Source organism: Lepidochelys olivacea (genome assembly GCF_965140295.1).
Source record: "Lepidochelys olivacea isolate rLepOli2 genome assembly, chromosome: 12".
Classification (NCBI taxonomy): Eukaryota; Metazoa; Chordata; order Testudines; family Cheloniidae; genus Lepidochelys; species Lepidochelys olivacea.
In genome coordinates this window covers 22,582,523-22,609,717 of record NC_140422.1, presented here as the reverse complement: position 1 = coordinate 22,609,717, position 27,195 = coordinate 22,582,523, and the positions used below count along the sequence as shown (strand labels likewise).

General features: G+C 39.8%; 1 protein-coding gene across 1 annotated transcript in view; it reads left to right on the top strand.

Moving 5' to 3' along the window:
* Nucleotides 1-654: 654 nt before the first annotated feature.
* LOC311529056 (neural-cadherin-like) overlaps nt 655-27,195 on the top strand; it is a gene marked incomplete at its 3' end in the record, with an annotated part of 107,034 nt that continues 80,493 nt past the window's right edge. Inside the window, exon 1 of the mRNA XM_084644723.1 lies at nt 655-1,766. Coding sequence (XP_084500849.1) covers nt 734-1,766 — 1,033 coding nt within the window. The 5' untranslated portion in view covers nt 655-733. The remainder of the gene's footprint in view (nt 1,767-27,195) is intronic.

The window sequence follows — 27,195 nt, the reverse complement described above, 5'->3', positions numbered from 1 at the left end:
GTGACCCTCACATAATAACCTGGTGAACCGCTGAAGTGTATGCGTGAGAAAGAAACAGAGACAATCTTTTCAAGGAGAATGTGGATGCGAGAGCGTCCAGGGCTCTGTAGGAGACAGAGACTGTGTGAGAGAAGCGACGGGTGCGGGGGACTCTTTCACACAGTGTTTGTGCCTAGGGTTTGTATTTTTCGTATCTGTCTGTGTGCTGGTGAGACACAGAAGAGACTTTGGGCGGCGGGGCGCGTGTGCGTCCCACTACCCAGCATCTTGCCCGCTGCTCAGGAATAGGCAGTAGTAGCAGAAGGGCTGAGCTCCCGTTTAGGGTTCCTCTCCGAGAGAGTGCAAAGCGCCTGCATATCTTACGCTGGAGCAAAACTTCTGCAAGTTTGTCGTGCTACTACAGCAGTAGTGAGCGGCGAGAGCCTGCACGGGTGGGCGAGGGGAGACTTCCGCTGTGACAGCATCTCCAAGGGGAAGTGTGTAGAGACACAGACTGAGCGGGAAGAAGGATGGGCCACTAAATCCTTGGGGATCTTCGGCACTAATCCCCCCTTGTTCCCCGCCTCCTGGCCCCTCCCTGACCCTTCAGCTCCTCCGCAGCAGCCCAGCGAGGCACGCCTCGGCGCTACACAGCCTGCAGCGGAGGGAGCGGAGCCAGCTCGGTGCCCGGCAGCAGCGGCGGCCGCTCCGGGAGCCCCAAGCAGGCGGGACCCCCCGCTCCCTCGGAGGCGACATGGGCTGCCTTGGCCGGCTGCGGCTCCCTTGGTGGCTGCTTGTGTGTTGGACTCTGGCCGCTTCCGCCGCCGCCCGCAGGCGGAGACCCTCATTCCGGGGCCAGGTCCCGGAGAACTGGCCGGCGGGCACGCGGGTGAGCGGGCTGAGCATCCCGCTGACCCGCCTGGGACCGGAGCCCTGGTGCGCCAAGGTGCAGGGGCGCCGCTGGCACCTGCAGCTGCTGGGCGAGGACCACGCGCACTTCCAGGTGTCGCTGCAGGCGCGCTCGGGCCAGGTGTGGCTGCGCACCCGCCGGCCGCTGGACCGCGAGGCGCGGGCGCTCTACGCCTTCCGCCTGGGCTTGTGCTGCAAGCACTGCCCGCCGCGCGGCGCGCCGCCCGCCGAGCTGGCCACCCTCACCGTGCTGGTGCTGGACGCCAACGACAACGCGCCGCGCTTGGCCGGTCCGGGCCCCCCGGGCGGCGTCACCCGGCTCCGCGTGGAGGAGACGCTGGCGCTCAGGTCTCAGGTGTGGCAGGTGCGCGCCGAGGACCCAGACGCGGGCGCCAACGCCGAGCTGCGCTACTTCGCCCGGCCGGGCAGCCCGCACTTCTTCGTGGTGCCGCGCAGCGGCCGCGTGCTGCTGGTGCAGTCCCTGCTCCACGTGCGGGCGCCCATCCCGCTGCGCCTCTTCGCCCGGGACCGCGGGCAGCCGCCTCTGCTCAGCGCCCCCCTGGACATCGAGGTGCTGCCTCAGGTCACGCAGCTGCCGCCGCCGCCGCCGCCGCCGCCCCAGCGCAGCCGCCGGACCCTGCTCCAGCCCGACTCCCCGCTGGCGCTCTCCTTGCCCGAGGATGCCCGGCCCGGGACCCTGCTGACCACGCTGGCCCCGGCCAGGTTCGCCTCAGCCTGGTTCGAGCTGGTGTCTCCGCCCGCAGAGGAGTCCCCACTGCGAGTGGACAGGGAGAGCGGGGAGGTGACTCTCGCCAGGACCCTGGACAGGGAAGCGTCAGCCAGCTGGGAGTTCATATTCCGCGTCCAGGAGAGGAAAGGTACCGCCGGGGTCCCCTGGGCGCTGGAGATGTGCGCTCGTAGTGAACATGAGCGCACACTGTGTGTGCGCACACACGCCCACGTGGATGTGCACAGACCAGCACACACCACGTACACGCACATGCATGCCTACACGGACGCTTAACTGTGTGCATAGAAGCATGCATGAGCTTACAAACATTTAGGCATGCACCAGTACATACCAAAGTGCATATACATAAGTGCAATAGAAATGCAAACAGGCATGCTCACAAGTTTGTGTACATACCTTCATAAGAGCACGTATGCATAGATGCAAACACCAAAGACTATTACAAATATATCGGTGTCTGCCTTTGTCAAGGTAACAAAGTTGGTAGCATAACGCTTTTTTATACAACTTGCTACTTGGTCTTGTATGAACTTTGCTAAGTTAGGGGGTGGAAATTATCTGTGTCACAAATTTAAACACGTGTGGTGACCCTGTTTTAGCAAGGAAAATTAGAGATTTGCTTGCATTTAGCTTTTAAGAAATAGCAGTTGTGTAGCACAAGGAGTTTTATAATGTGTCATTTAGAACATAGTCTAAGTTGAAGTAATCAGTAATGTCAAAACTATATAGATACCTGGAAGAGTGATAGTCTTAATGTACAGGCTCTACAGTTCTATAATTTACAGTATAATGTAAAAAACCTGTAAGGATACCATGATGGCTGAATATTTAAAAGCAATTAGAAATGTTCAGAAACATCAGTGATATGAATATACAGCATGCTGAATGTATAGGTAATCACACACAATTATATTATGGAATTAAGTGATGTAAATTGTGTATATATTTTAAGTAAAGTAAACAAGGGTATACTGAGTTATTTTTACACTAAAGTAAAATATTTCCTGTGGCCCTGATCCTGCATGTGCTTCACTTTAAACATGTAAGTAGTCCTGTTGAGGTAAATGAGACTTGGCACCTGGCATGCTTCAAGTTAAGCATATGCCTATTTGCAAGGTTGGTAACACGGTTTATATATTATATGGCTGAATTTTTATGTGAGTATTCTGATGATTCATGATCCTTATGCAGTTTATACTATCACCAGAAACCCTCAAAATAAATAATCTTATTCAAGTAAATAATATGTGTAATATTTTACACTATTTTATTCACCTTTTGACTGATTTCGTCTGATTTTTTTTAATTCCTATTTCAAATGTGAATTAATCAGCAACACAATTCTTTCTTTACTTGGTTTCTCATTTGGAGCTGTGAAAGTGTAACTAAGCAAATTTCTAACTCAGAATATAGTGCTTACTCCTGGACATCTAATAAGTGGACTTTTACATTTTTCACCTTTTTTCACACTGTGTTTTAGGTTTGACATAAATATTTTAATCTTAGTTTGATATGGAAACTGGACATTTGGGAAATAACTTTCGCTTGAGATGAGTTTGTTTGATTTCTGTGGAAAGCTCTAGGTTGGCTTTTTTTCTTTATTTCTAAGTGAATTTAATGATTGTGAAAATTACCAGATGTTCCACAGTGGATAGGCACTTCTTCTAGCCACAGAACAGGTATAGCAAAGATGGGAGTAGTTAGAAGCACTTCCCATACTGCCCCTCCCCTTATAGAAGGGACCACTTAGAGGAGTGAGAAGGTAGTTTATTCTCTAGTTCTGTTAACTCCCTGCTGAGAATGCCAATATGGGTTCTAATTAATGTTGGTAGTTTTGATTACATGGATGCTTGTCCCCTGGGAACTGGACTGAGATCACAAACTCATTTCATGTAGGTCACTGATCAGCTATCCGAATCAGATCTCTCTCTCTTTTTCTCTCTCTGCTTCTGCTGAGCTTGTCATTGTGGTATGTAGGTGCTGGCTGTATTGTTATAACTTTTGGTCATTGTGCTGGGTTGAGTTTGAACCACTAATCTAGAGATGAAAGACTAAATTCCAAAGCAGGAGCTTTGCCTGTGTTCTATCCTCATTACCCAATCCTGAACAAGGCTCTATGCCATGTAGGCTCTCATTAATCAGAGACTGTGACAGAAACTATTGGGTCAATCAGAGTGAACTTCTGGGATTTTCACCCACTCTATCATGTAGCCCAACCTCATCCTTTTATTGTTGTCACAGTTCTTTCCGTCAGTATCAAAGAGATGCCTTGGAGAAGTGGTAGCTAACCTTGCCCCCGGTGACTAAAAGCCTTACCTCTGAGGGGGTTTTTACTCTTATCTGGTCTAAGTAGACAGCATTCTGAAATTGCTCTTGAATAAAAGCCTCTTGTATGATAGAGTGACATATTATATTCTAGGTGATTTTCATTAACCGAGTTGAAATGTCTAAACAAACAACTTGTCCAGCTTGCTTTTTTTGGATCTATACCATACTTTCAACAGTTAGCCTGATATGTTTTCCACTTGCATCGCTGAACTGACAATCGGGTTTCAAGGAACTAGTTTGTGACTATAAAAGACTTGAGCTGACAGTAATTAATTGTGTGCAGTGCAGATACCGTTGCCTTGGTGCTGCTGATTTCAAGTTTCTATGCTGTTAAGCCTAAGTTTAAAAGTAAAGCTTCCTTTAAACAGTAGTTTCTTTTGGTCAGACAAAGATTAATACTGAACTGACACTTTCAAGACTGACAAATATTTCATTTATTATTTCATGGAACCCCAAAAATGTGCTAGATGCTCCACAGAAGATATAAAAGCTGCAGTTCCTCCCTTAAAGTTCCTCCCTAACAGAACAAGGAGTAATGGTCTCAAGTTGTAGTGGGGGAGGTGTAGATTGGCTATTAGGAAACACTATTTCAGTAGGAGGGTGGTGAAGCACTGGAATGGGTTATCTAGGGAGGTGGTGGTTTTTAAGGCTTGGCTTGACAAAGCCTTGGCTGGGATGATTTAGTTGGTGTTGGTCCTGCTTTGAGCAGGGGATTGGATTGGATGACCTCTTGAGGTCTCTTCCAATCCTAATATTCTTTGATTCTATGAAAAGTATGGAACTTAAGCACTGGAATGGGTTACCTCGGGAAGTGGTGGAATCTCCTTCCTTAGATGTTTTTATGGTCAGGCTTGACAAAGCCCTGGCTGGGATGATTTAGTTGGGGATTTGTCGTGCTTTGACCTCCTGAGGTCCCTTCCAACCCTGATATTCTATGATTCTGTGATTAAAGAGCTTCTACTCCAAACTTCAGAGATGACAGACTGGAGGGAGGCAGGCAAACAGGAAGGAGAGGATAGGGCAAGGAAAGAAATCATACAGGTAATCAATTAAAACCATAAAAACAACAAAGAGTCCGGTGGCACCTTAAAGGCTAACAGATTTATTTGGGCGTAAGCTTTCGTGGGTAAAGAACCCACTTCTTCAGAAAGTTTATGCTTAAATAAATCTGTTAGTCTTTAAGGTGCCCCCGGACTCCTCGTTGTTTTTGTGAATACAGACTAACATGGCTACCCCTCTGATAATTAAAACCATGCACATATTGGGATGGTTTTGTGTTTTAATGAATTTTAAATAAGGAACATGAGGATGAATATAGATAAAGAATATTGATTCCCTTTTCATAGGTTTGACAGAAGTGAATTTTCAGGATTAAAATGTGTACAAAGGGATATATTTTATTGAGAATGCAAATATCAGTTTGGGTTGTTTCTCCAATTTATTTGTTTTGCTCTCAGCTTTCATATTGTCTTATCTAAATTATTGCACACGTAAATAAATATCCTAGCACTGAAGGATTTTTGGTACTAGAGTTCTGTTAGTCTCAGAAGTTGATCAATGTTCAGGTAGTATAAAGTTGCATTAATTCCTTTAGTTTACTTTTTACTTTCTGCCTCCTAATTGCTGTCACCTGACAGGCTAAGATTTTAAAACTAACAATAATTAATTCTGGCATTAGTCTCCACAGCCAAGCAGCAATGTCAAGGATAAGATAAGACTCTTAGATGTTTTAGAATCTAAATTCTGCCCTCTTTCTCCATGTTTGTTCTGTCGTCTTCTTTTTTTCACAATTCATTTATAGTCTATAACTTATTATCTAAATTAGCCAATAATGGTAAAACACAGCAAGATCAGATTGTTCCCAAGAGTATGGATAATTATATACACAGAATACATTGTAAAGGTTCTAACTAAAACCAGACAAAATCAAGGAGAGTCTGCATTGTGGCTAACCTTGTGGTGTTCAGGTACTGCACTAGATATGGTATGGTAAATCTACTCACTATTTATATATAAGAAGACTGAGTAGGGATGTAAGAATACTACTGTGCATTATACACCTGTTGATAATTTTCAAAATCCCCTTGAAATTTATTTTATTTTATTTTTACATATTATTATATGTTACAGCTAAGAAGTAGTATAAGAAATAATGTTAAATGTTAAGTGCAATCACTGCACATACTTCTGTGTTTTCCATTTAAATTATTTTCCACAAGCTGCTCATTCACATTTTAAAAATATTTTATTTTATTATTTTACAGCTGTTGATCTGGCTATAAATAAGCATTCAGTATATATGAAACAACAGGAAAAAGTGAAATAAAATATGAATGTACTCCAAATGTCATTTTTGCCACATAAATAAAAGAATAGTCTCAACCTAAAACTTTCTATTTCTTCTTGATATTACCACATACCCTCATTGTCTTTAAGACAAAGTATATTAAAAAAAAGATTGTTCTTGAGAACTACTGTGCATCATTTCCGTGACAGTCACCAGATCTTCTAAAAGTCTGTTGTGCAGAAAGTATCCTGGATTGTTTTAGTTGTTGTCTCATGTTTTATTCGAGGCATCATTTGGCAGGATAAACGTGCTGCCAGGCATGCTTCAAAACTTCTCAAAATGGCACCCCCATCCACATCTTGGATTATTTACCAGTCTAATAGTAATATGGAGTGTTTTTTCATTTTTGTCCAGCTGATTATTGAATTTTATTAAATAAACTGCAGGGGGCAAATCCTAATGACCTTACTTATTTCTTAGTTTTCATGGGAGTTCTCTCTGAGGAAGGACTTCAGTATTTAACCCCACAGGAGGATGTATCCTTTCCATTGCAGCCTCACCAGGTGCCATACCACACAGTCCTGTCCCAAATGTGCCAAACTTTTAGCCAAAAAATGCAATTTAGCTTCCTGAAGTGTATCTAGTCTATATACTTTTCCTATGGACCAGTCTATTTCATCAAAGTTCTGCTGTCAACGTGCGGCACCCATAATAGAACTAATTGATGAAAAGATGGCACATAAAGAGAAGTAAACTGCTGATACGAGAGACAACTGCTTCTAAATTGGATGACTTCTGATGGTAGTTTGGTAGCTCATAAACATAGATTTCATATAGTCTGCATCTTCTTTTCCATTCCACTTTTGTTTCTCTAATGTGTCTGGAAAGAAGGAAGGAAGAACGTATACTTAAATATAGTTTTAAAATACATTTATCATGTATACATTTTTCTTTAGAATAATGGATTGAGGTATTATTTTCTATGTTATACTGCTAGTCCAGTTTTCTAATGTGGACAACTTAATTAGGACAGCCAGTTCTTTTTGGGCATTCAGAAGTGCACTTGTGCACTTAAATCAGGTATTTAGGAACCTAAATACCAAGTTTTCTTAATTTATTAGTTTTCACGAACTAATAAAATATCACTTATAAACATAAGAAAAAATAAGTGAAAAATACAGTTGAAGAAAATAAAGATGTATCTGACTTCTAAGCAACATTTTTCTTGCAGCCCATGTAGTAAAAGACATATATCATAAACATCTCTATGATAAAGAATGAAAGCAATACTTTGTCCTCTAAGTTGTTATTTCACACAAAAAGTATCTGGCCTGATTTTTAAATTCCTACCTAATTTTTTTGTGCCTGCAGTTTATTGTGGATGCAGTTTTGTGGGCACAATTATTTGTGGATGCAAATGGGGCATGTAAATGTCCATCTACTTTATTGAATTCACTGATTGCAAGGTAGATTGTCCCCATTTACTTCCACAAATAACTGCTTGCAAAATTACAGGCTTCCTTCTCCCTGGGATTCTATCAAAACCCTACATTTCAATTCCATTGATTAGGCTCCTTGGATTTAGATGGTTGATTTGAATGAGGGGATGGAGGACCGCTTGCTTCCCATGTAATCTGCAGGGATCTAGTGGAAATCTATCAGTATTAATGCCTCTGCTGCTCCTTCTCCATAAAGAGGGATAAAGGTTCAGGCATGGCAGGCCATGGGAGTGGGCTCAAGGGAAGCTCCACTCCCTAAGTAATCTTCCTGCTGAAGAGCGCAAAAGTCAGGTAGCACACATGGCTGCACTATCTGACATTCATCTCCTTTCAGCAGCCTAAATTCCCATTCATCTGTTTTCACGTGAAACATCAGCCATTTGGTGACTCTCCCTAATAAAGGAGAACAATGAGCAACCCTTGATTACCCCAAGGCTTTAAAATATCCCACAGCACAATAATGGGAAAATCCAGACATGCCTATGTTGGTGTGAAGAATCTCACATGTAGCGTGAGTTCTGCTACATGGGCAAATGTTTGCAAAGTCTGCACAGGGGATGTCCTTTTGCACAACTTTGCTCCACAAAGGCTTCCTGTGTGTGGTCATGAAAGAAAGTTTTGAGAATAGGTGAAAGTGGGGTCTGGTCAAATATGGTAACAGGGTTGAGGGTAGGCAAGAGATGGTGGTGGATCTGCCACTCTCTATGTCAAACCACTGTCCTTCATTTGCTTAGCCTCTCCCAAATGTATAATACCTAATTCCTTCCAGCTCAGTCAAACAATAAATGGCTTACTGTAGCCACCCTTTGCTACATACGGTTTGATCTTTAAATAAGTCTCCTGCTCTCAGTTGAATATAACCACATCATCTGGTCCAAATCTTTGTCAATTTCTTCATTTTGTGCAAGATAGAGCCCTGTTGTGCAAGAGTTTAGAGTAAGGAGGGGCCAACTGGAATAGTTCCTGTTTCTCTTAGTCCTGTGTTAGCCCTTCTTCTGCCCATCTGTATATAAAGTTTTATATGTTCCATCACAGGCTACGTTTCTGTATAAGTAAAGGTTTGCATGACCGGACATGTAGGTGTCCACATTTTAAATTTGGGGTTTAGTTTTAACTCTCTGGTATTTTCTATATCTTTCAGCCACATATCATATATATATATGATTACAAAAACATTAGAAAGCCATGAAATATACTGATCAAATGTTAATATAAATGAGAAGCAAGGAAAAAGAATATCTATCTATCTATCTAATACCCATATCTATATTGTACAGTGATAATGTCACTGTATTTGATTACCACTATTATAAATATTTATCCATGGGAGAAAGTTAGAGGATTGTAGATTGCTAGGCACATTCATATTTTAGTACAGTTCTAACATTTAATAGAAGAAGGCGCCAGATTCCATAAATGTTTGGGTGGAATGCTTGAAAAAGAGCCTGTCTTGAAAATCCTCTGTCATCTCAAGCTTCTATGACCTTACTTCATCCCTGGGCATTAGCTGTGTAATCTCACCTCGTTCACTTTTTTTCTTATCAGAGGATTTACTCGGTGATGTTTGGCAGGCTCGCTAAGTAGTTAACATCACTCTGTTACATTTTATCTGTATTTGTGTTCTTTAAACCAATACATAATTTGGAAAGATCACCAGTTTTATAATATTTGCCTATTTTAAGCACCAAAGGTTTTAATTAAAGAAGTCTAAGGATCATCTATTTTAATTTTATCCAAGGCATTAGTCACTTACTAGCTGTATTGATTCTATGAGGATCATCCCGAAGAATTAAGATCAGTAGCTTCTGGTTGATGTTTTGTCTTTTAAAATGTTTATCTGTTCTAACGTCACTTTACCAGTTGTCTTAAAAGAAAATAAAGCTAGGTTAAAATTAGAATTAATACTTAGCTGTGAAAATGTAATTATTTTTATGATCACTTTTATGCTATTATATTTAAAGAAAAATGTACATTTATTGTGTGCATGTCTTTACTGTAGGACTATTATAGAATAGTAGAATTATTTATAATTCTGGAATGTTACTTGTTTGTAAACAGCATGAAAAGGAATATAATACAAGAAACTTTTAAAACACCATCCTAATGTTTATGCAGACAGGAGATTTAGATGCTACATGTTTTCTATTTCAGAGTAACAGCCGTGTTAGTCTGTATTTGCAAAAAGAAAAGGAGTACTTGTGGCACCTTAGAGACTAACCAATTTATTTGAGCATGAGCTTTCGTGAGCTACAGCTCACTTCATCGGATGCATACTGTGGAAACTGCAGAAGACATTATATACACAGAGACCGTGAAACAATACCTCCTCCCACCCCACTCTCCTGCTGGTAATAGCTTATCTAAAGTGATCATCAAGTTGGGCCATTTCCAGCAGTCAGTCTATTGCATTTCAGTCTATTGCAAACTGTCTGACTGAAAATAATTTTGTGAACTGTTGGGACTTGAGCACCAAACCTGTTTAGATCTACTGGCTGTTCTTTATCTCAAACACTTAATTTGTACAAAGAAGTCACCTTTTTTAAAGATCTAACTGAATTTCAGCACAAATCTGTTAATTTGATGGAAGAAGTAAATTGTAGAACATATGGGTTCTTTGATGAAGTGAGCTGTAGCTCACAAAAGCTTATGCTCAGATAAATTGGTTAGTCTCTGAGGTGCCACTAGTACTCCTTTTCTTTTTGCGAACACAGACTAACACAGCTGCTACTCTGAAACCTGTTATTAAAGCTGGTTTATAACATTTCAAATTAGAGATCAGTTCTGACTGATATCTCAGCTATGTTGCACTTCAGTTGATTATTAAGTAGTTTGAATTCAGTTCATCCTGATTTCATTTTCTCGCAAGTTTATTTAGCCTCTCACAATCACAAGTCTATCTTCTAAAATTAAGTGGAATGCCTTCAAACACTTTAACGTAGTTGAGGCATTCTAGATTTCATAATAAAATAAAAGGCATTGTTGAAACATTTCTCCCACAGTAAATCAACATTTTAAATTGATACCACAGTCTGTTACTTAATTCAGTTATTGTTACTTCAAGACAAGTCTTTTACGGAAGTATTTGTGAATTTTATTTGTTTGCTAGTTACATTATCCAGTGAAACACAAGAATTTCAAGCATCAACCCAATCTAATTTTTTTCTTAGTTCTTGTTTATAAAAAACCCAAAACACATAAAACAAAAACCCAGACATCGTAAAGCCATTTTATTTGAAAAATTAGGACCAGTCTGCAAAGATTTATGCACATGCTTAATTTTAAGCACATGAAATAGTCCAGTTGACTTCAGTGGGAATTGCACAGTGCAGAATTGGGTTCAGGAAGCTGCTGAGTTTTTAAGGATAGTCCTTGTTCTTTATCATCTCTCTTTGCCTTTCACTTTATGAAGAGGGTTGCTGGGGTACAATCCTTTTAAAAAACACAAATAGTAACATTAGTTACTAGCTCTACCTTGTCAACTTCACCCCCATATGCTACGGAACTATTTAACAATCCCAGATTGGTCCTGAAAAGCCTGCCAAGCTCATAATTAGTACCCCCTTTGCAAATCATTTGTTGTTTTTTTTCTGTTTAATCTTATAGATAACATTTAAGGTCAGCTACCAAATTTTCAATTTTTATGAGACACTAGAGAATATTTCATAATGAAATACAATTTTTAAAACTGTATTATATCAATCGTATTTTTATGATATGAAGCAAATTTGAAGACAACAGTGTCTGTCCTCTTTCCTGTCCACCATCCTAGCCACTATGGATGTAGAAGCCCTCTACACCAACATTCCACACAAAGATGGACTACACGCTGTCAGGAACAGTATCCCCGATAATGTCATGGCAAACCTGGTGGCTGAACTTTGTGACTTTGTCCTCACCCATAACTGTTTCACATTTGGGGACAATGTATACCTTCAAATCAGCGGCACTGCTATGGGTACCCGTATGGCCCCACAGTATACCAACATTTTTATGGCTGACTTAGAACAACGCCTCCTCAGCTCTCGTCCCCCATGCCCCTACTCTACTTGCGCTACATTGATGACATCTTCATCATCTGGACCCATGGAAAAGAAGCCCTTGAGGAATTCCACCATGATTTCAACAATTTCCATCCCACCATCAACCTCAGCCTGGACCAGTCCACACAAGAGATCCACTTCCTGGACACTACGGTGCTAATAAGCGATGGTCACATAAACACCACCCAATACCGGAAACCTACTGACTGCTATTCCTACCTACATGCCTCCAGCTTTCATCCAGACCACACCACATGATCCATTGTCTACAGCCAAGCTCTGCGATACAACCGCATTTGCTCCAACCCCTCAGACAGAGACAAACACCTACAAGATCTCTATCAAGCGTTCTTACAACTACAATACCCACCTGCTGAAGTGAGGAAACAGATTGACAGAGCCAGAAGTTACCTACTACAGGACAGGCCCAACAAAGAAAATAACAGAATGCCACTAGCCTTCACCTTCATCCCCCAACTAAAACCTCTCCAACGCATCATCAAGGATCTACAACCTATCCGGAAGGACGACCCATCACTCTCACAGATCTTGGGAGACAGGTCAGTCCTTGCTTACAGACTGCCCCCCAACCTGAAGCAAATACTCACCAGCAACCACACACCACAACAGAACCACTAACCCACGAACCTATCCTTGCAACAAAGCCCGTTGCCAACTGTGTCCACATATCTATTCAGGGGACACCATCATAGGGCCTAATCACATCAGCCACACTATCAGAGGCTCGTTCACCTGCACATCTACCAATGTGATATATGCCATCATGTGCCAGCAATGCCCCTCTGCTATGTACATTGGCCAAACTGGACAGTCTGTACGTAAAAGAATAAGTGGACACAAATCAGACATCAAGAATTATAACATTCAAAAATCAGTCAGAGAACACTTCAATCTCTTTGGTCACTCGATTACAGACCTAAAAGTGGCAATTCTTCAACAAAAAAAACTTCAAAAACAGACTCCAATGAGAGACTGCTGGATTGGAATTAATTTGCAAACTGGATACAATTAACTTAGGCTTGAATAAAGACTGGGATTGGATGGGTCATTACACAAAGTAAAACTATTTCCCCATGTTTATTCCCCCCCCCCCCGCACCACTATTCCTCAGACGTTCTTGTCAACTGCTGGAAATGGCCCACCTTGATTATCACTACAAAAGGTTTTTTTCCCCTCTGCTTTCCTGCTGGTAATAGCTCACCTTACCTGATCACTCTCGTTACAGTGTGTATGGTAACACCCATTGTTTCATGTTCTCTGTGTATATAAATCCCCCCACTGTATTTTCCACTGAATGCATCCAATGAAGTGAGCTGTAGCTCACGAAAGCTTATGCTCAAATAAATTTGTTAGTTTCTGAGGTGCCACAAGTACTCCTTTTCTTTTTGTCCTCTTTCCTGTGATTCTTCTTTGAATGCTGATCCCAATGTGTATTTCACATGTTGGTATGCAAGCACTCTATGCGCATGAAACTGGAGAATTTGCAAGTAGTGTCCGTTGGTCCGCACCCGCACTTTGGCGCTCCTTATGATAGTACCGAGTGTAAAAGGGAAGGCGCAGACTGACCACACCACTTCCCCAGTTTCTTCTTACTTCCACATGGCCTCAGTTGGAATCCTCTGTGTCTGAAGCTTTTTTGTCTTCCTATCTGTAAATATGTTGTAAATGATTTTAGTGTTTACAATTTTTAGTGCTTTAGCAGTTTTACACTTAATGCAGTTTTCCCCCGAGGGACCCTTCCTATCGTGCCCCCTCCCTTCCCCACACACACTCCTCAGGAGACGGACTATGCCCAGAGTCCCAGGGTTGAAGAAGTGTGTCTCCTGCCCTCGCTTGTCTTGGTCAGCGATGACTGCCAGCGCTGCCTTTACTCGGTTGGGGAGGCTCACATCTCCACCAACTGCAGCATCTGCCACTCCTCCCCTCTCCAGCCTCAAGAGGGATGAGAGCTTTGACTGAGGAAGTACCTCGTGAGACCCCAATCAGATCCAGATCGGGGGACTTTTCCTGTACAGCAGCCTCCATCTGTAAACCATGTCCCTCTGAGCATGAACTTTGGAGCAGAGGCCAGAGCAGCTAAGCCCAAGGAACTATTTCCTTGGGCCTCTTACGAGGATAAGGGATACTCTTATAGATACAAGAACAGGTCCTTCTCCATCTGACTTTCTCCATCTGAAGGTTCCTCAGATTTCTGGACAAGACCACTACCAGTTCAGAGTACTTCTGTTCAGGCTGGCAATAGGACCCATTGTCTTCTCAGTGGTGGCAGCCCAGATGAGATGAAGTGGCTACATCAAGTTCCTGTACCTGGATGATTGGCTTCTGGTGGGAAGTTCAGTCGGCAATCTTATCATTGCTCTGTCTTCTGGCATCCTGGAGAATCAGGGAAACAGGGAAAAGCCTACTTTGATTCCCATTAAAACCATAGACTTTATAGGAACAACACTAGACTCGACCTCAGCAAAGGCTTACCTCCCTATGGAGAGATAAGACAAGTCACTGGCAGACTTTGAACGACAGTCAAGCCTATTTTTCCCAGGAAATGCAGGACATTTGTAGGGCAGCAACATGGTATTCCATCCGTACCTTCATGAAGAACACTACTTCTAAATTCTCCAGTCGCAGACACATGTTGTGCATCTGTATCCATGTGTGGAATACAGATAGGGACCACTATCTCAAGAAACCTCCTGTTACAGGAAAGTAACCTCCATTTAAATAATAGCTGATGCAAGGGGTGTTACACAAGCCTGGTCTACACTACCGCTGCCAGTCGATCTAAGCTATGTAGTTTGAGTTATGTTAGTCGCTAACTGAAGTCGACATAGCTTAGATCTACTTACCGCGGAGTCCACACTATGCTATTTGACGGGAGACGCTCTCCCGCCAACATTGCTTCCACCTCTCATTGAGGTGGAGTACGCAAATCAATGGGAGAGCGATCTCCCATTGATTGAGCATGTCTTCACTAGACCCTCTAAATCGATGCCGCTACATCGATTGCAGCAGCACTGATTTAGCTCTGTAGTGAAGACAAGCCCTAAGAGTTACTAGGATGAAATTCAGAAAGATGATATTTAGGCTAAACATCAGGAAGAATGTCCTACAACAAAGCATTCTATTAGATTTTGAAATAATCACCTAAGGGTAATTGGTGAAAACTCCATTGCTTGTTACAATTAAAACAAGACTGCAGAATGCACTAGAAAACCTAGTGCAGGGAGCAGCCCGTAATGTGAAGGAGGAGTATGGGTGCCAAACCCGAGCGGTTAAAAATCATGAGATTTAAAAAAAATAAGTTTGGAGTTAATTTTATTTGCCTTCCGATTTCAGAGCATTAGACTTTCAAGCTTTTCTCTCAAACTGTGAGTGCTACTTACTTTAAATAAGAAATGGAAGCTGAGAGATTCAGATAACCACATGATTCCAGTAGCTGTGACTTTAAGAAAAATATAAAATATCACAAGACTCATTACAAAATTAGGAGAGTTGGTAACATTGAGAACTAGATGATTCGTTGCTCTTTCCATCCTAACTGCTATGATTAATTGGCTGCTATTATGAGTGTAATTAAGATTTTAACGGAGAAGGAAAAAATGGAAACCAGACAAACATTTTAACTGTAGTTGGGTTTTTTTGGGGAACTGAATTTTTTAAAAAAAGGTTGGCGAGCATTTTTATACTATACATATTTAACTTCCTTAATCCTAGTATGTCTTTCCGGGGGCATAATGTTCCATAGCTAAACCAACTTTGGAGAGAAGGTGATGTGCACATTCTTCTAATTTGTTATGAGTCCGTGCATGAGCCGTCAATCAAAGGAAATAAATCTATCAGGTATAGCCAACAACTGATCAGAGGAGTAAGTTCCCAGCAGGACTAAGTGTGTTTCTGGCTTGATATTGATATCCCTGTCAGTATTTCATCCAACATAATTTAAGATCACTGTACACAATTCCTGCCAAAATAGACATCTCAATTTCATGCAATAATTTCCCCTCTTATACCAAGATAGGTTAAAGGTAGTACAGGTCAACTGAACCTGTCTTTTTGGTTTAATAACTACAGAATGAAGCGTCCCCATATGTCCTGTAGATAGGAAGTATTTTTTGTAATATCCCAACCAAATTCCACTATTTTTAGTTATTTATTCAGGCAGATCTTTCTGTCTTTTATGAATTTTAATAGCAAACGGATTTGACTCATCAGTATGTTCTTATACAGTATCCAAGTCAGACCCTTCTTAGGCTGAAGTAGTAGCTGCCACAACAACTGTTTTGTCTTTATAATGGACTGAAAGTAGACTTTATATCATTCATATGATGTCTGACCTGAAAATCCTGATAATAAGGTAGGTTAGTAACTTTTTCTGGGGGTGATCAGTTGACATCGCTACTTGATCAACTATTAGATATGTTGAGCCTATTCCTAAAGTTATTATTATTTAGGCAAAGACTCACTTTTACATCATATCTCTTGACTTTTAGTATTTCTTCCTTAATCATGAGACCAGCCACTCGCCATTTATATAAACACTTAGGACCAGACTCTGTGGCTCACTCAATGCCTTTTGTGCTGCTCCCATGGCACAAAGGGAGCAGAGACTGAGTGTATTTCTCTCGTTTGGGTTCCCCCAGAGTGGGGGAGTCCATAGCAAGTACAGAGCCAGCACAGTGTTATGAGCTGGGTAAAAACTTATGCGTTGAGTTAAAACCTCATTCAAACTAATATGTGAATGAACCGTTCATTTAAGATAGTTGTAAAAGACAGTTAAGGGGCCACAGCTAAAACAAAGCCTAATAGTCTGCCCAGAAACTAGTACCATGTGGATGGAGGGTTCCATTGGGTATTGCGATCAGGGGTAGGTATGTGGGGGGGGGGGGAAGGGGGCGAGTATAGAGGACACACAGAAACTAAGAAATTGAGAAAAGAACAAGAATGGGGAGGGAGAGACAAAAAGCAAGAGAACCAAGCAGGAGACTGCAAATGCAGTGTGATGGTAGAAGAAGCTAGAGAGAGAGCTTTTGAATCTGGTGTTGGCTAGAGAGGTTTGGGGACTTTTGTTCTTGGTTTCTCCTGTGTTTGGAGAAGCAGGACTTTGTTTATTCCTTGTAAGTAAACAAAATTGCATAGAAGAAAATACCAGACTCCATCAATTTTTACTTTCAGTTGGAACATCCCAAAGCCCCAAAATTTGACTGTCTGCTTGAGTCGAAAAGGGCAACAATAGCTTTCTCTTTATTCCACCCTCCTTGCAAACCTGCTAGAGAGGGTGCATGGCAGCTGGACTGTCTTCTGATCCCCGGAAGGACTAACACCATACTCAAGTTGTTTCAAGCCCTTCCTTAAGGCACACTATTTTCTTCAGTGAGAAAAAAAACGTTCAACAGAAGTTGCACATATAACCTAGTCTAGAGCCCGAAGACCTTTTCCCTTGTGTCTCTCATTCCAGGGCCTGCCACAGGATCCAGCCTCCCTCCTGCTCCTCACCTCCCCACCTGAGTAACTTGTTGGCTTTTATAATCACTTGATTCCTTCCCAGCTAGGTCTGATAATCCAAAAGTGCTGTCTGGCTCTGGACCTTTTATTCCTTAAAAGGGAAGACCACCCTTTTATAGATGGCATATTGGAGCATATAAGAGTGTGCCAAACTCTGGCTGTTCTCAGCTGTCATAGTTAGTAGCACTCCATAGGCTGTCCTAAAATCAGTCAGAGCTGGTGCAAAACTGGCCTGGGATTCAGGGAGCCATTAACGACACTTGTGTCTCTCTCTCCCCTTAATCCCCTCCCCTGTTCTGGGTGCATGCTGAAAAAAATGGTGAGGACATATTTGTGGATGCAAAATTTAGGATGGTTTTGAGGCCAGCTTGGATTCTGGTGGGCTTGTATTGGTATCTTGTGAAAGGCCATAATTAATTGCCCAAACCATCCAGGCCTTCTTGCAACTCACTTTAAAGAAATCCAAATTCATTAAATAAAATGTATTCAGAGGTTTGACATGGGAGGAAAAGAGATATGTTGATATAGGAAACAAATACATCAGAGCAAAGAAAGACAACTATCACAGATTATTGTAGATATCATGAAGATAATGTGCTTTCACTCTTGAAGAAGAGTGCAGTCTGTTTGTTAATTCATGAAGTAGCAGTAGGGGTAGCTTTTTAGGAGGATGAAAATATTATGTTCTTCCAGTGGAGTAATGGGGGCTTGTTAATAGTATTAAAAAACTGTGATAATAATACAGTCCTGAATGGATGAAATCCCACTTTGAATCTTTATAACTGTAAGAAGTAAAGTTCAAATTTGGAGACTTAGTTAACCTTTCTGTTGAAGAATTTCATCTACATCTGTCTCCCTCTTACTCTAATTGAATCGGAGTAACAGTAACTACATGTTTAAAACATGCAAATTATATTTTATTTCAAATAAGAATGGCTTAAATAGCTGAGCTGACACTGAAAATCCCTCTAAATAACCTTTAAATCAGTTCTTCATATTTCAATGAGAGAAAGTGGATACAAGGAAGATTAATTTACTGTTTTTTAAATAAGACAATGAAGGGATTGCAATAAATGTTGAATTGTGTTGGTTTGTTGAAAATGTGGTAGCGAATAGAACATTTGTTTTTGATGACTTAATCCTGTTAACATCATTTGAATTATATTAAGAATCAGTCAAATATAACTTGAAGGTTTAAGGGTAAACTCTATTCTCTGATCTATCACTTAAAGACTAGTCTGTTCTTCTTACACACACAAGGCCTTCTACCCAAGTCAGTGGGTGTTGTGTGAACATTGGAAGAACTGAATAGGCTTGAAAAGGTCCAATATGTGGTTCAGAGAGGAAAATTTAGCTCTGCAAATTCAATTTCAAGGAGATATACTGAAAAATATCTGAATGTATTTGATTAACTATAGAAATAATTAAGGAGATTCTGCAAAAAAGTGTTCCAGGATAATTTTTCATCTAATTTTTCAACTGGTAAATTGCATATGTATATGCACATAAATGCAAAATCCACATTTGCACAGATAAATTGGGTAGACTTGCAAATACCTGATTTGTGCTTTCAAATGCAGGGTTTTGTATGTGCAAAGGGAAATTTATGCATGACGATTTAGAGACAAGTTTCAGACCAGTTGGAAATCTGGCTCCCCATGTCCACTAAATACAAGTGGAGAAAGAATTGAAAAGAACCATTCTGGGCCAATATGTAGAAAAACAAATGCAACTGCGCAAGAAGTTTAATCATTTAATTCCTGATGTTTATTCATAGACGTAGATTAAATCTATTATACATAACATACCTATTTTATTGTTTGTCCCTGGGGGTGCATTAATGCTTACTGAAACACCCACTGGAATATGATTCTCTTCCAGGGCACTATAATCAGGTTTGACAGCTGCTGCAGTGATGTGTGCCAAAACAAATTGTAGTTATTTTTCGTCCTTTCTCCAATAAACAACTTATTCCAAGAATGAACCACCTTAATGAGAAATAGTCTGAAAACCTTTTGCTAACACTTTGTAATTCTTGGTTGAAGAGTACCATCAATCTGGTGAGGATGGATATGTCAGAAGGATGGTGCAGTTGCTAGGATGTTAGCCTCAGACCTAGGTTCAATTCTCTACTACACACTTCCAGTGTGACCTTGGGCACTTCCCTTAGACTCTCTCTGCCTCAGCTTCCCATCTGAGGAATGGGGATAATAGTACTGCCCTGTCTCATAGGGCAATGGGCACCATATAAGTATCTAAAATAACTCTTTGAAATATGATCAGTTATATTTGGCCATTGTGCAAAGTGCATGATTGACAACACTAAAACTGAAGGCCTCTATTTCTTCCAATAAGAGAGAAGAAAAGAGAACTAAAGTTAGGTCATAGCGCCTGATGACATGATATTCCTCTGTAGCATAGCATTGTTATGGCAATGAGCATAGTATATACCTACCTACTTGGATTCCTGTGTATAAGAGGTTCAATGCAAGATTCCCAATAATACCATGCTAATGCCTAAACACTGTTCTTGACTGTTGTATTATGGGCAGGGCTGGAGCACTATCTGTTATAAAGGTTGCTCAGCACTTCCCATTATTATAAGACTCTGTTTTCAATTGCTTATTTACCAGACTTTAACCATTTTCCATGCTGGATGTCTGCCTCAGGCTGAATTTTAATGTTGTGTGTGTGTGTGTGTGTGTATATATATATATATGAAAGAGCATACTATGTTGCTAAGACTGTCAGTTGTGGTGGTAGTGCATTTTTGTCATTTGGATATTGGACAGAGGCTCCCCATTCATTTCAGATTGACTGGTTATACTGCTAAACTAGGCTAAATTCCATTTAACAGTCTCCTGAATCTAACAGTCCCCTCACCCTGAAATACTTTATCATCTGACCATAACATGTTCTAGATACCAATTCCCTCATCCATTGAAACAGCATTTGTTACTGAAATAGTTAAGTTTTGGTGACAGTATATATGTATGTAAAATTAAAAAAAAAAACGGACAAAACAAACATCACTGAAGGAATAAAATAGGACTTGTAGCAGTGTATTTGTAAAGACAATTTCAAGATAGTTCATTGTAAAAATGCAGAGCAACTGGTACTTGCTTAACCGATGTAAGTTAACTCTCAACAATGATAACATACTTTGGCAATAGTTCACCATTTACTTAGAGACATGATTTGTTATTTTAAAATGCCTTCTGTGATCATTAATATACACTTTTTCATTTCATGTCCAGACCTGCTTGATTTTGATGCCTATAGGTCACAACAGATGGATGCCACACTGGGTTGTCCCTAATAAAATGAATATCTCTCCACTCTCTTTTAATTGGTTATTATTTATATTAAGATCCATCCTGCCATGATCATTCTTCTTTTAGTTTCTGGTTTATTTTAAGTGCTTTAACTTTTACTTTAAAAAGTAAGGAGAGAGTAAGGAACAGAGAGATATGATAGACTGACATAGTTATATCTACAAGGAAGGTAAAGTGTATTAGAAGAGAATATGGGCTGTCCACATCTCGATCCCATCAAAGTTATCTCTTTAGAAGGCTTATGTTTTATGAATGAGCAAAATACTGTGCTTAAGAATAAAATCCATCATATATTGCATGAGTTTCCAGAACTGACAGTGAAGAAATGTTTGTGCATGATTGTTATACTTTTCTAAAAAGTATATGTTCAGATTGGGTGCAGATACTAGTAACTTTCATCTCTATTGAACTATTATAATGGGAACAGAGATTTCTCTTGGTTAGTGTGGGGATTTAGTGAAAGTTTTTTCTGGAAATATATTTTACTCAGCTTGAAGTCAATAGAAGGTTTGCATGCACAAATGTAGGATTTGACTTTTATAAAAGTTCAGTATTTTAAAAACATTTTGTAGAAAATAAGATTAAGCAGTTATATAAAAAATAACACGAAAATAGAATGAACAAGGTTTTCGTAGGTCTAAGACTGAACAATTAATGGAACTTTAAATTTTCAAAAACTTTAGCGTAACTGGGGTAAGTGTATGTCTGATCAACTTCAAAAAGTAAAAAAGTAATATCATCTTGGACACTTCATTTGCTGATAGATTATACTTTTTTATGCAGGCTGGAATGCAATATCAATATTGACCTGAAGGCTTGCAAGGCTTTTTAATGCTCCCATAATCTTATTTTTTAAGTAAATTGAAATGATCTAAAAATGTCAAGAGCAACCTAACTTCTCACCCATTATTGTTTAATCATAATAATACAATACCTCTTCCCTCAGTAAAATCAAGAAATGTAGAGTATCTCTCCATAATTGTGGAGACATGCTCACTCAAGTATATATTCTATATTGTCAGATTTTTTTAAAAATCAGAATCACTGGCACTGTCAGTTTTGTCAGTTATACTGATGCAGAGAAGCCTCCATTTTTAATGAATATGAGTATTTTTGTTTTCAAGCCAAATCTTACAGAAGTAGCCATTGGATTTTTGAGAGAGATGATAAAGTCAGAAACTACTAATGAAATCAGAAGTCTGAAAATATGTTGAATTTCACAGATTGACAGCATCTTTTATGATTTGACATGTGAAAGGAGACAGGTTTAGAGGCAAACCCCAGCCCATAGTATCTAAAATCACAACTCAGCCTATTTCATCACAGCTGATTTCCAGGTTTGGTTTGTCCTGTGTCACACTTAGAATGAAGAGTTAAGTGGGTGATTTTTAAAATATTGACCCAAAAACCTCCACTCTTTTTTCCTTTGTCTAAATAATACATACACAGTGGGGGTTTGGATTTAGAAATGGTACATCAAATGAAAATCATGTTAGTATATATCATTATTTTGAGTTATTTCTGTTTTCCTAGTACACTTAAAAATAGCAATGTACAATCAGAGTAGTTCTTTGAAGGCTGGAAAGTCTGAGCAGGCTTTTTAATATTTAAATATTATTTACATTTCACAAAATGCCATAGATGTTGTGCAGAGTCCATAAAATATAGTTTTCATGCATTTTTTGTAGATGATAATTTCAGATGTACAACAAATTTATAGTATTTCAGATATTGTCTGCAAGATGTTTAACACCAGATTCGCCCTAGCCTTTGTGTGGCTGTAAGAATAGGAAGGGGGAAAGTGTGAGAAGATGCGTGGGGGAAAAAGCGCAAGGAGCTTTTTACTCAGTTTCAGTGTCCCAGGCAAAGGCTAGGGACTATCACAAACCTAAAGAGAAAGTGAGAGACCTGAAAAGAGCAGAACCATTATATTATCTGGCCACAATTTTAAAAAATGACTAGTGATTTTGGGTGCCTTAGTTTTCAGGTGTCCAACTTGAGATCCCCTAGAGAGACATGACTTACAGAAAGGGCTGAGCTCTGAAAATCAGGCCCCTTTAAGATGTTTCAAAATCACTAATCTTGGCCTTTGTCCTTATCCATTTATTAGTAACTCTTCCTAGTTCCCAAGACTAAGTGCCTAACTCATTTTGTCTCAGTAAAAATAATGAATAATGATTCCTATTCTTTACTCAGAACAATCAAGTTTATTTACTAATCCTGTTTGTATCACAACAAATCCACAAGTCCTTCAGCAGGAATGAAAAGTTAAATTCTTTGTTAAGTATTTCACTTTTTAAAAAACATCTCACAACAAACCTCAGGAAGTACGGTCCATGAGGCCTGTTCTTCCCTTAGAACTACATCGATGAACTTTGAGATTTGGAATACATTATACGACTGAGAGGCTGACAGTAGACTCTTTGCTTGATCAGCCATTACGCTACCACTCTCCAAAAAGCATTTATTTGCAGAGCTCCATGTCTTCTGTTTGTATACGAGGCATCATCCAAAAAAGGTGGATTTTTTCCCCCAAAGTGGACAGATTTAAGAACATGCATAAATCCTTCCTATGCTACCCTTGAAACTAGTGGATCTGCAGTCAAATTATTGAGCATCAGTTACTTCTGACCTTAACTGGAATAACTTGTATTCTCAAGTTTCCTCAGATCATAGAATCATAGAATATCAGGGTTGGAATGGACCTCAGGAGGTCATCTAGTCCAACCCCCTGCTCAAAGCAGGACCAATCCCCAATTAAATCATCCCAGCCAGGGCTTTGTCAAGCCTGACCTTAAAAACGTCTAAGGAAGGAGGTTCTACCACCTCCCTAGGTAACGCATTCCAGTGTTTCACCACCCTCCTAGTGAAAAAGTTTTTCCTAATATCCAACCTAAACCTCCCCCACTGCAACTTGAGACCATTACTCCTTGTCCTGTCCTCTTCTACCACTGAGAATAGTCTAGAACCATCCTCTCTGGAACCACCTCTCAAGTAGTTGAAAGCAGCTATCAAATCCCCCCTCATTCTTCTCTTCTGCAGACTAAACAATCCCAGTTCCCTCAGCCTCTCCTCATAAGTCATGTGTTCCAGACCCCTAATCATTTTTGTTGCCCTTCGCTGGACTCTTTCCAATTTATCCACATCCTTCTTGTAGTGTGGGGCCCAAAACTGGACACAGTACTCCAGATGAGGCCTCACCAATGTTGAATAGAGGGGGACGATCACGTCCCTCGATCTGCTCGCTATGCCCCTACTTATACATCCCAAAATGCCATTGGCCTTCTTGGCAATAAGGCAACAAGGCCTTCTTGGCAACAAGATGTGTAGCCTAGAGGGAGCTTTCTGGCTATATGTTTTATATGTCTAAATAAAAGATCCAAATGTAAAGTCTAGCACTCAGGAACATCATGTGGATAAATTGTGACACTGCTTGGAGCATTTTAGGTCTGTAAACCAACAGTTGGATTATATTGGTACAGATACAGTATGTATTTTTCCCTATGTGATTGGTAATCACTGTTATTGAGAAAGATCTGGGTTATGTTCAAAGTTTGTATGTATGAATGTATATGTATATATATTCTAGGAAGTTTGCTAAGGAGCAGTTATCTCAAATGAGGCAAATGGTAGATACCAATACTTTTACATAGCGACTCAAAGTGTAGCATGGACAGTGTATATAGTATGTGTTGGGGAAAAACTGACTTTATTTATCAGAAGTGCAGGGCTGGAAACCTGCATATATGCAGATCCAGGAGGGTCAAGGAGCCTACTTTGGCAAAAATTCTCCTGCTGTTAAAGGGCCAATTCCTGCAGTGCTTCCCAGAGAAGTCATTTTATTTTTTTTGATTAAAGAACATTTTTCTTCAAGAGATGAGAATCCAACTCTTTGCATGTAATATATTTTCAGAGACCACAAATTTGTCCAAGGCAGTACATTGCATGATTAAACATAGCATGAAATTCAAAGTAGATAGGAAAGGGTATAAAATTCCTTTGTGTGATGATTGGCGTTTTGAGCTGCTGGCATGAAAAAAGCGTGATTGTAGATGTCTGTGATGGTGTTTCCACACTGGATCAGGTAGGTTAATGACCTATTCCAGAGTTTGGGATTGAACTTCAGTACTGCAACTTTTGCCAGCAATATCAAGTTTAGAGGGAGGGCACTCCAGCGGGAGGGAATGAAGGAGAGAAAGCAGGCTTCAGCGTGAACATTGCCTTAACAGAGGGATTTTGAACCTGAGGGAAAGGGAACCTCAAGGGCAGACTGAACTGTCCTGAACTAGGAGCCCTATGAGTGGCCTAATCTGAAGAGAAAGCTTGGATTGGATTTAGTCACTTTATTGTTCATTTGTTCATAAAATTAATCCCCCAGAAAGGGATGAGTTTTGATCTTGCACAGGGCTTATGGACTCTGTTTGTGCGGAGGTGGGAAAGTCACCTGCTCACAGCATCTATTTTTTAATAATTTAAATAGATAAGAAAAAAATATATATAATGAAGAAAAGCTTTATTTCTGGTCAAATGAAAGTATTTTAGGATAATTATGTCATTTTGGCTGGAAAGTGTTAAAATAATACTGCTTTTTAAATAAGTATATTCATTTTTTTCATTACTCAGGTTCCACTGTAATGTTATCAATACACCTCTGTGCAATGATGTTACTCCTTATTTTTTGGTTTTAAGCATACAGAATCTGTTGCAAATAAGCTGTTTATTCTGCTCTGTTTTCTGGTTTTGGGTCTTCCCCTTCATGTAAATTTTTTTGTTTTTTGTTTGTTTTTACTTACACAGTAGAAATCGGTGAAATGAATAAACTAGATGCGTGTAACTATTTAATTTTACGTTCTTTCATTTAGACAATATTCTGGAGATGTGGTACTACTATATTAGATGTTTGCAAATCTTCTAGTTTGGAAGTCTATATGCTACCACTCAGTAAGAAATGCTTAATATTGAGATAATTTCTCCTTTCTCAATGTTTTGCAGAATGGACGGAATTCAACCCTGTTTAGATTGCTTGTGGAGGACCTCTGTAGTGGGATGATTTTCACTCTTTGAGCACAGTTTACCTGTGTGTGCGTGTGTGTGTGTGTAAATAACTATTATAAGGCTACAATCCACATGTGTTTCACTTACAGTGAGGCATATATATATTTGCATGATTGGACATGACTAAACTAAGTGCCAGTTACTAACATGTGAACAGATTGTCTTAAATTGATGATTATTTATGTATTATTTCTTCTGCAAACCAGAAGAAATATTGCACATGTAAACTGGTTCTCTCTCTCTCTCTCTCTTTCAAAATTTCCTTTTACCATCTTTAAGTAGAGGTTAGTTTTGTAAATGATAATGTATTCTCAAGCACTGGGTAAGAAAATGAATGTTTGATTACTTCCATTTTGTTTAAAATCAGGTAAAGGCCTGTCAGTTACAGCATAAGTTGTGATCTTCATGAAAACAACGAAGATATGTGAATGTAAACATGTGTAAGTTAAAACTAAGATATTAAGGCATCTGTCTTGTATTTTTAAGATATATCCAAGTTAGGACAATTACAATGAACAAAATTGAACTAGTTGTAAATAGTCACTATATTCACTAAAATATATGTGCCGACATGCTTTTTACAGTCAGTTTATGCATATATATGTGGAAATTTCTTAATGTGTTGTCTTGCCACACATACATGCATTACACATTATTGTCCATGTCAGTCTTTTCATCACTTTCACTATCCTTTGGCAAGTCCTTGTCTGATTATGCTTCACTGGATACTGTGAAATTGTTTCTACAATGTCAGGTCATATTTGTAGGTCTCCATGCAGAAAAGTGCAATCCTGTACAGTATCTCTGCAACAGTTCTTTCTACAATAGATGGTGCATGATCAAGGCAAAACTTCCCTGGTGGTAGTATTATCATTATCTTAATTGTCTGACACCTGCATTCATCTCAAAGTCAAATCATGTCAGACTATGAGGGCATATTTGGTACTTTTTTCATGCTGAACCAAGGTGTCCTTGGTTGATATAGGAAGATGAAGTTAATCAAAGGGTCTTACAGGGTCATGCAGCTGATATATTGGTCAAGAGAGACATTTGATGTCAGTGCACGGATGCGTCTCTTGATTTGTCAGCATTGTGATTTATATTGATTATCCCATCAAAGTTCCTGAGATATTCAAATACTTCAGAGTTTGCCAAGATATTGCTGAAAGCTTTGATCTTTTGAAGATATTAAATAGTCTCTGAATTATTAAAAACACAAGAACCTAGAGGAAAATTTCTGAGGCTTCCTAGTTTCTGATTAATAGGGTTTGCTAGGGCTGATGTCCGTTCTGATCTAGATTTCCACAGCTTCTTTTGATGCTGAAATATATTTATCTGCAGAAAATATATACCAAGTATTGTACATCAATATTCAAAGAGCTGATAATCAGTGACTGATAGCTAGGAGGAGAATTTGTATCTGTGTTTGTTTCTTCCTGTCTGGTGAAGAGAGTTGGCATTTTTCAGTGTTTTTTTTTTATTGAGTTGACAA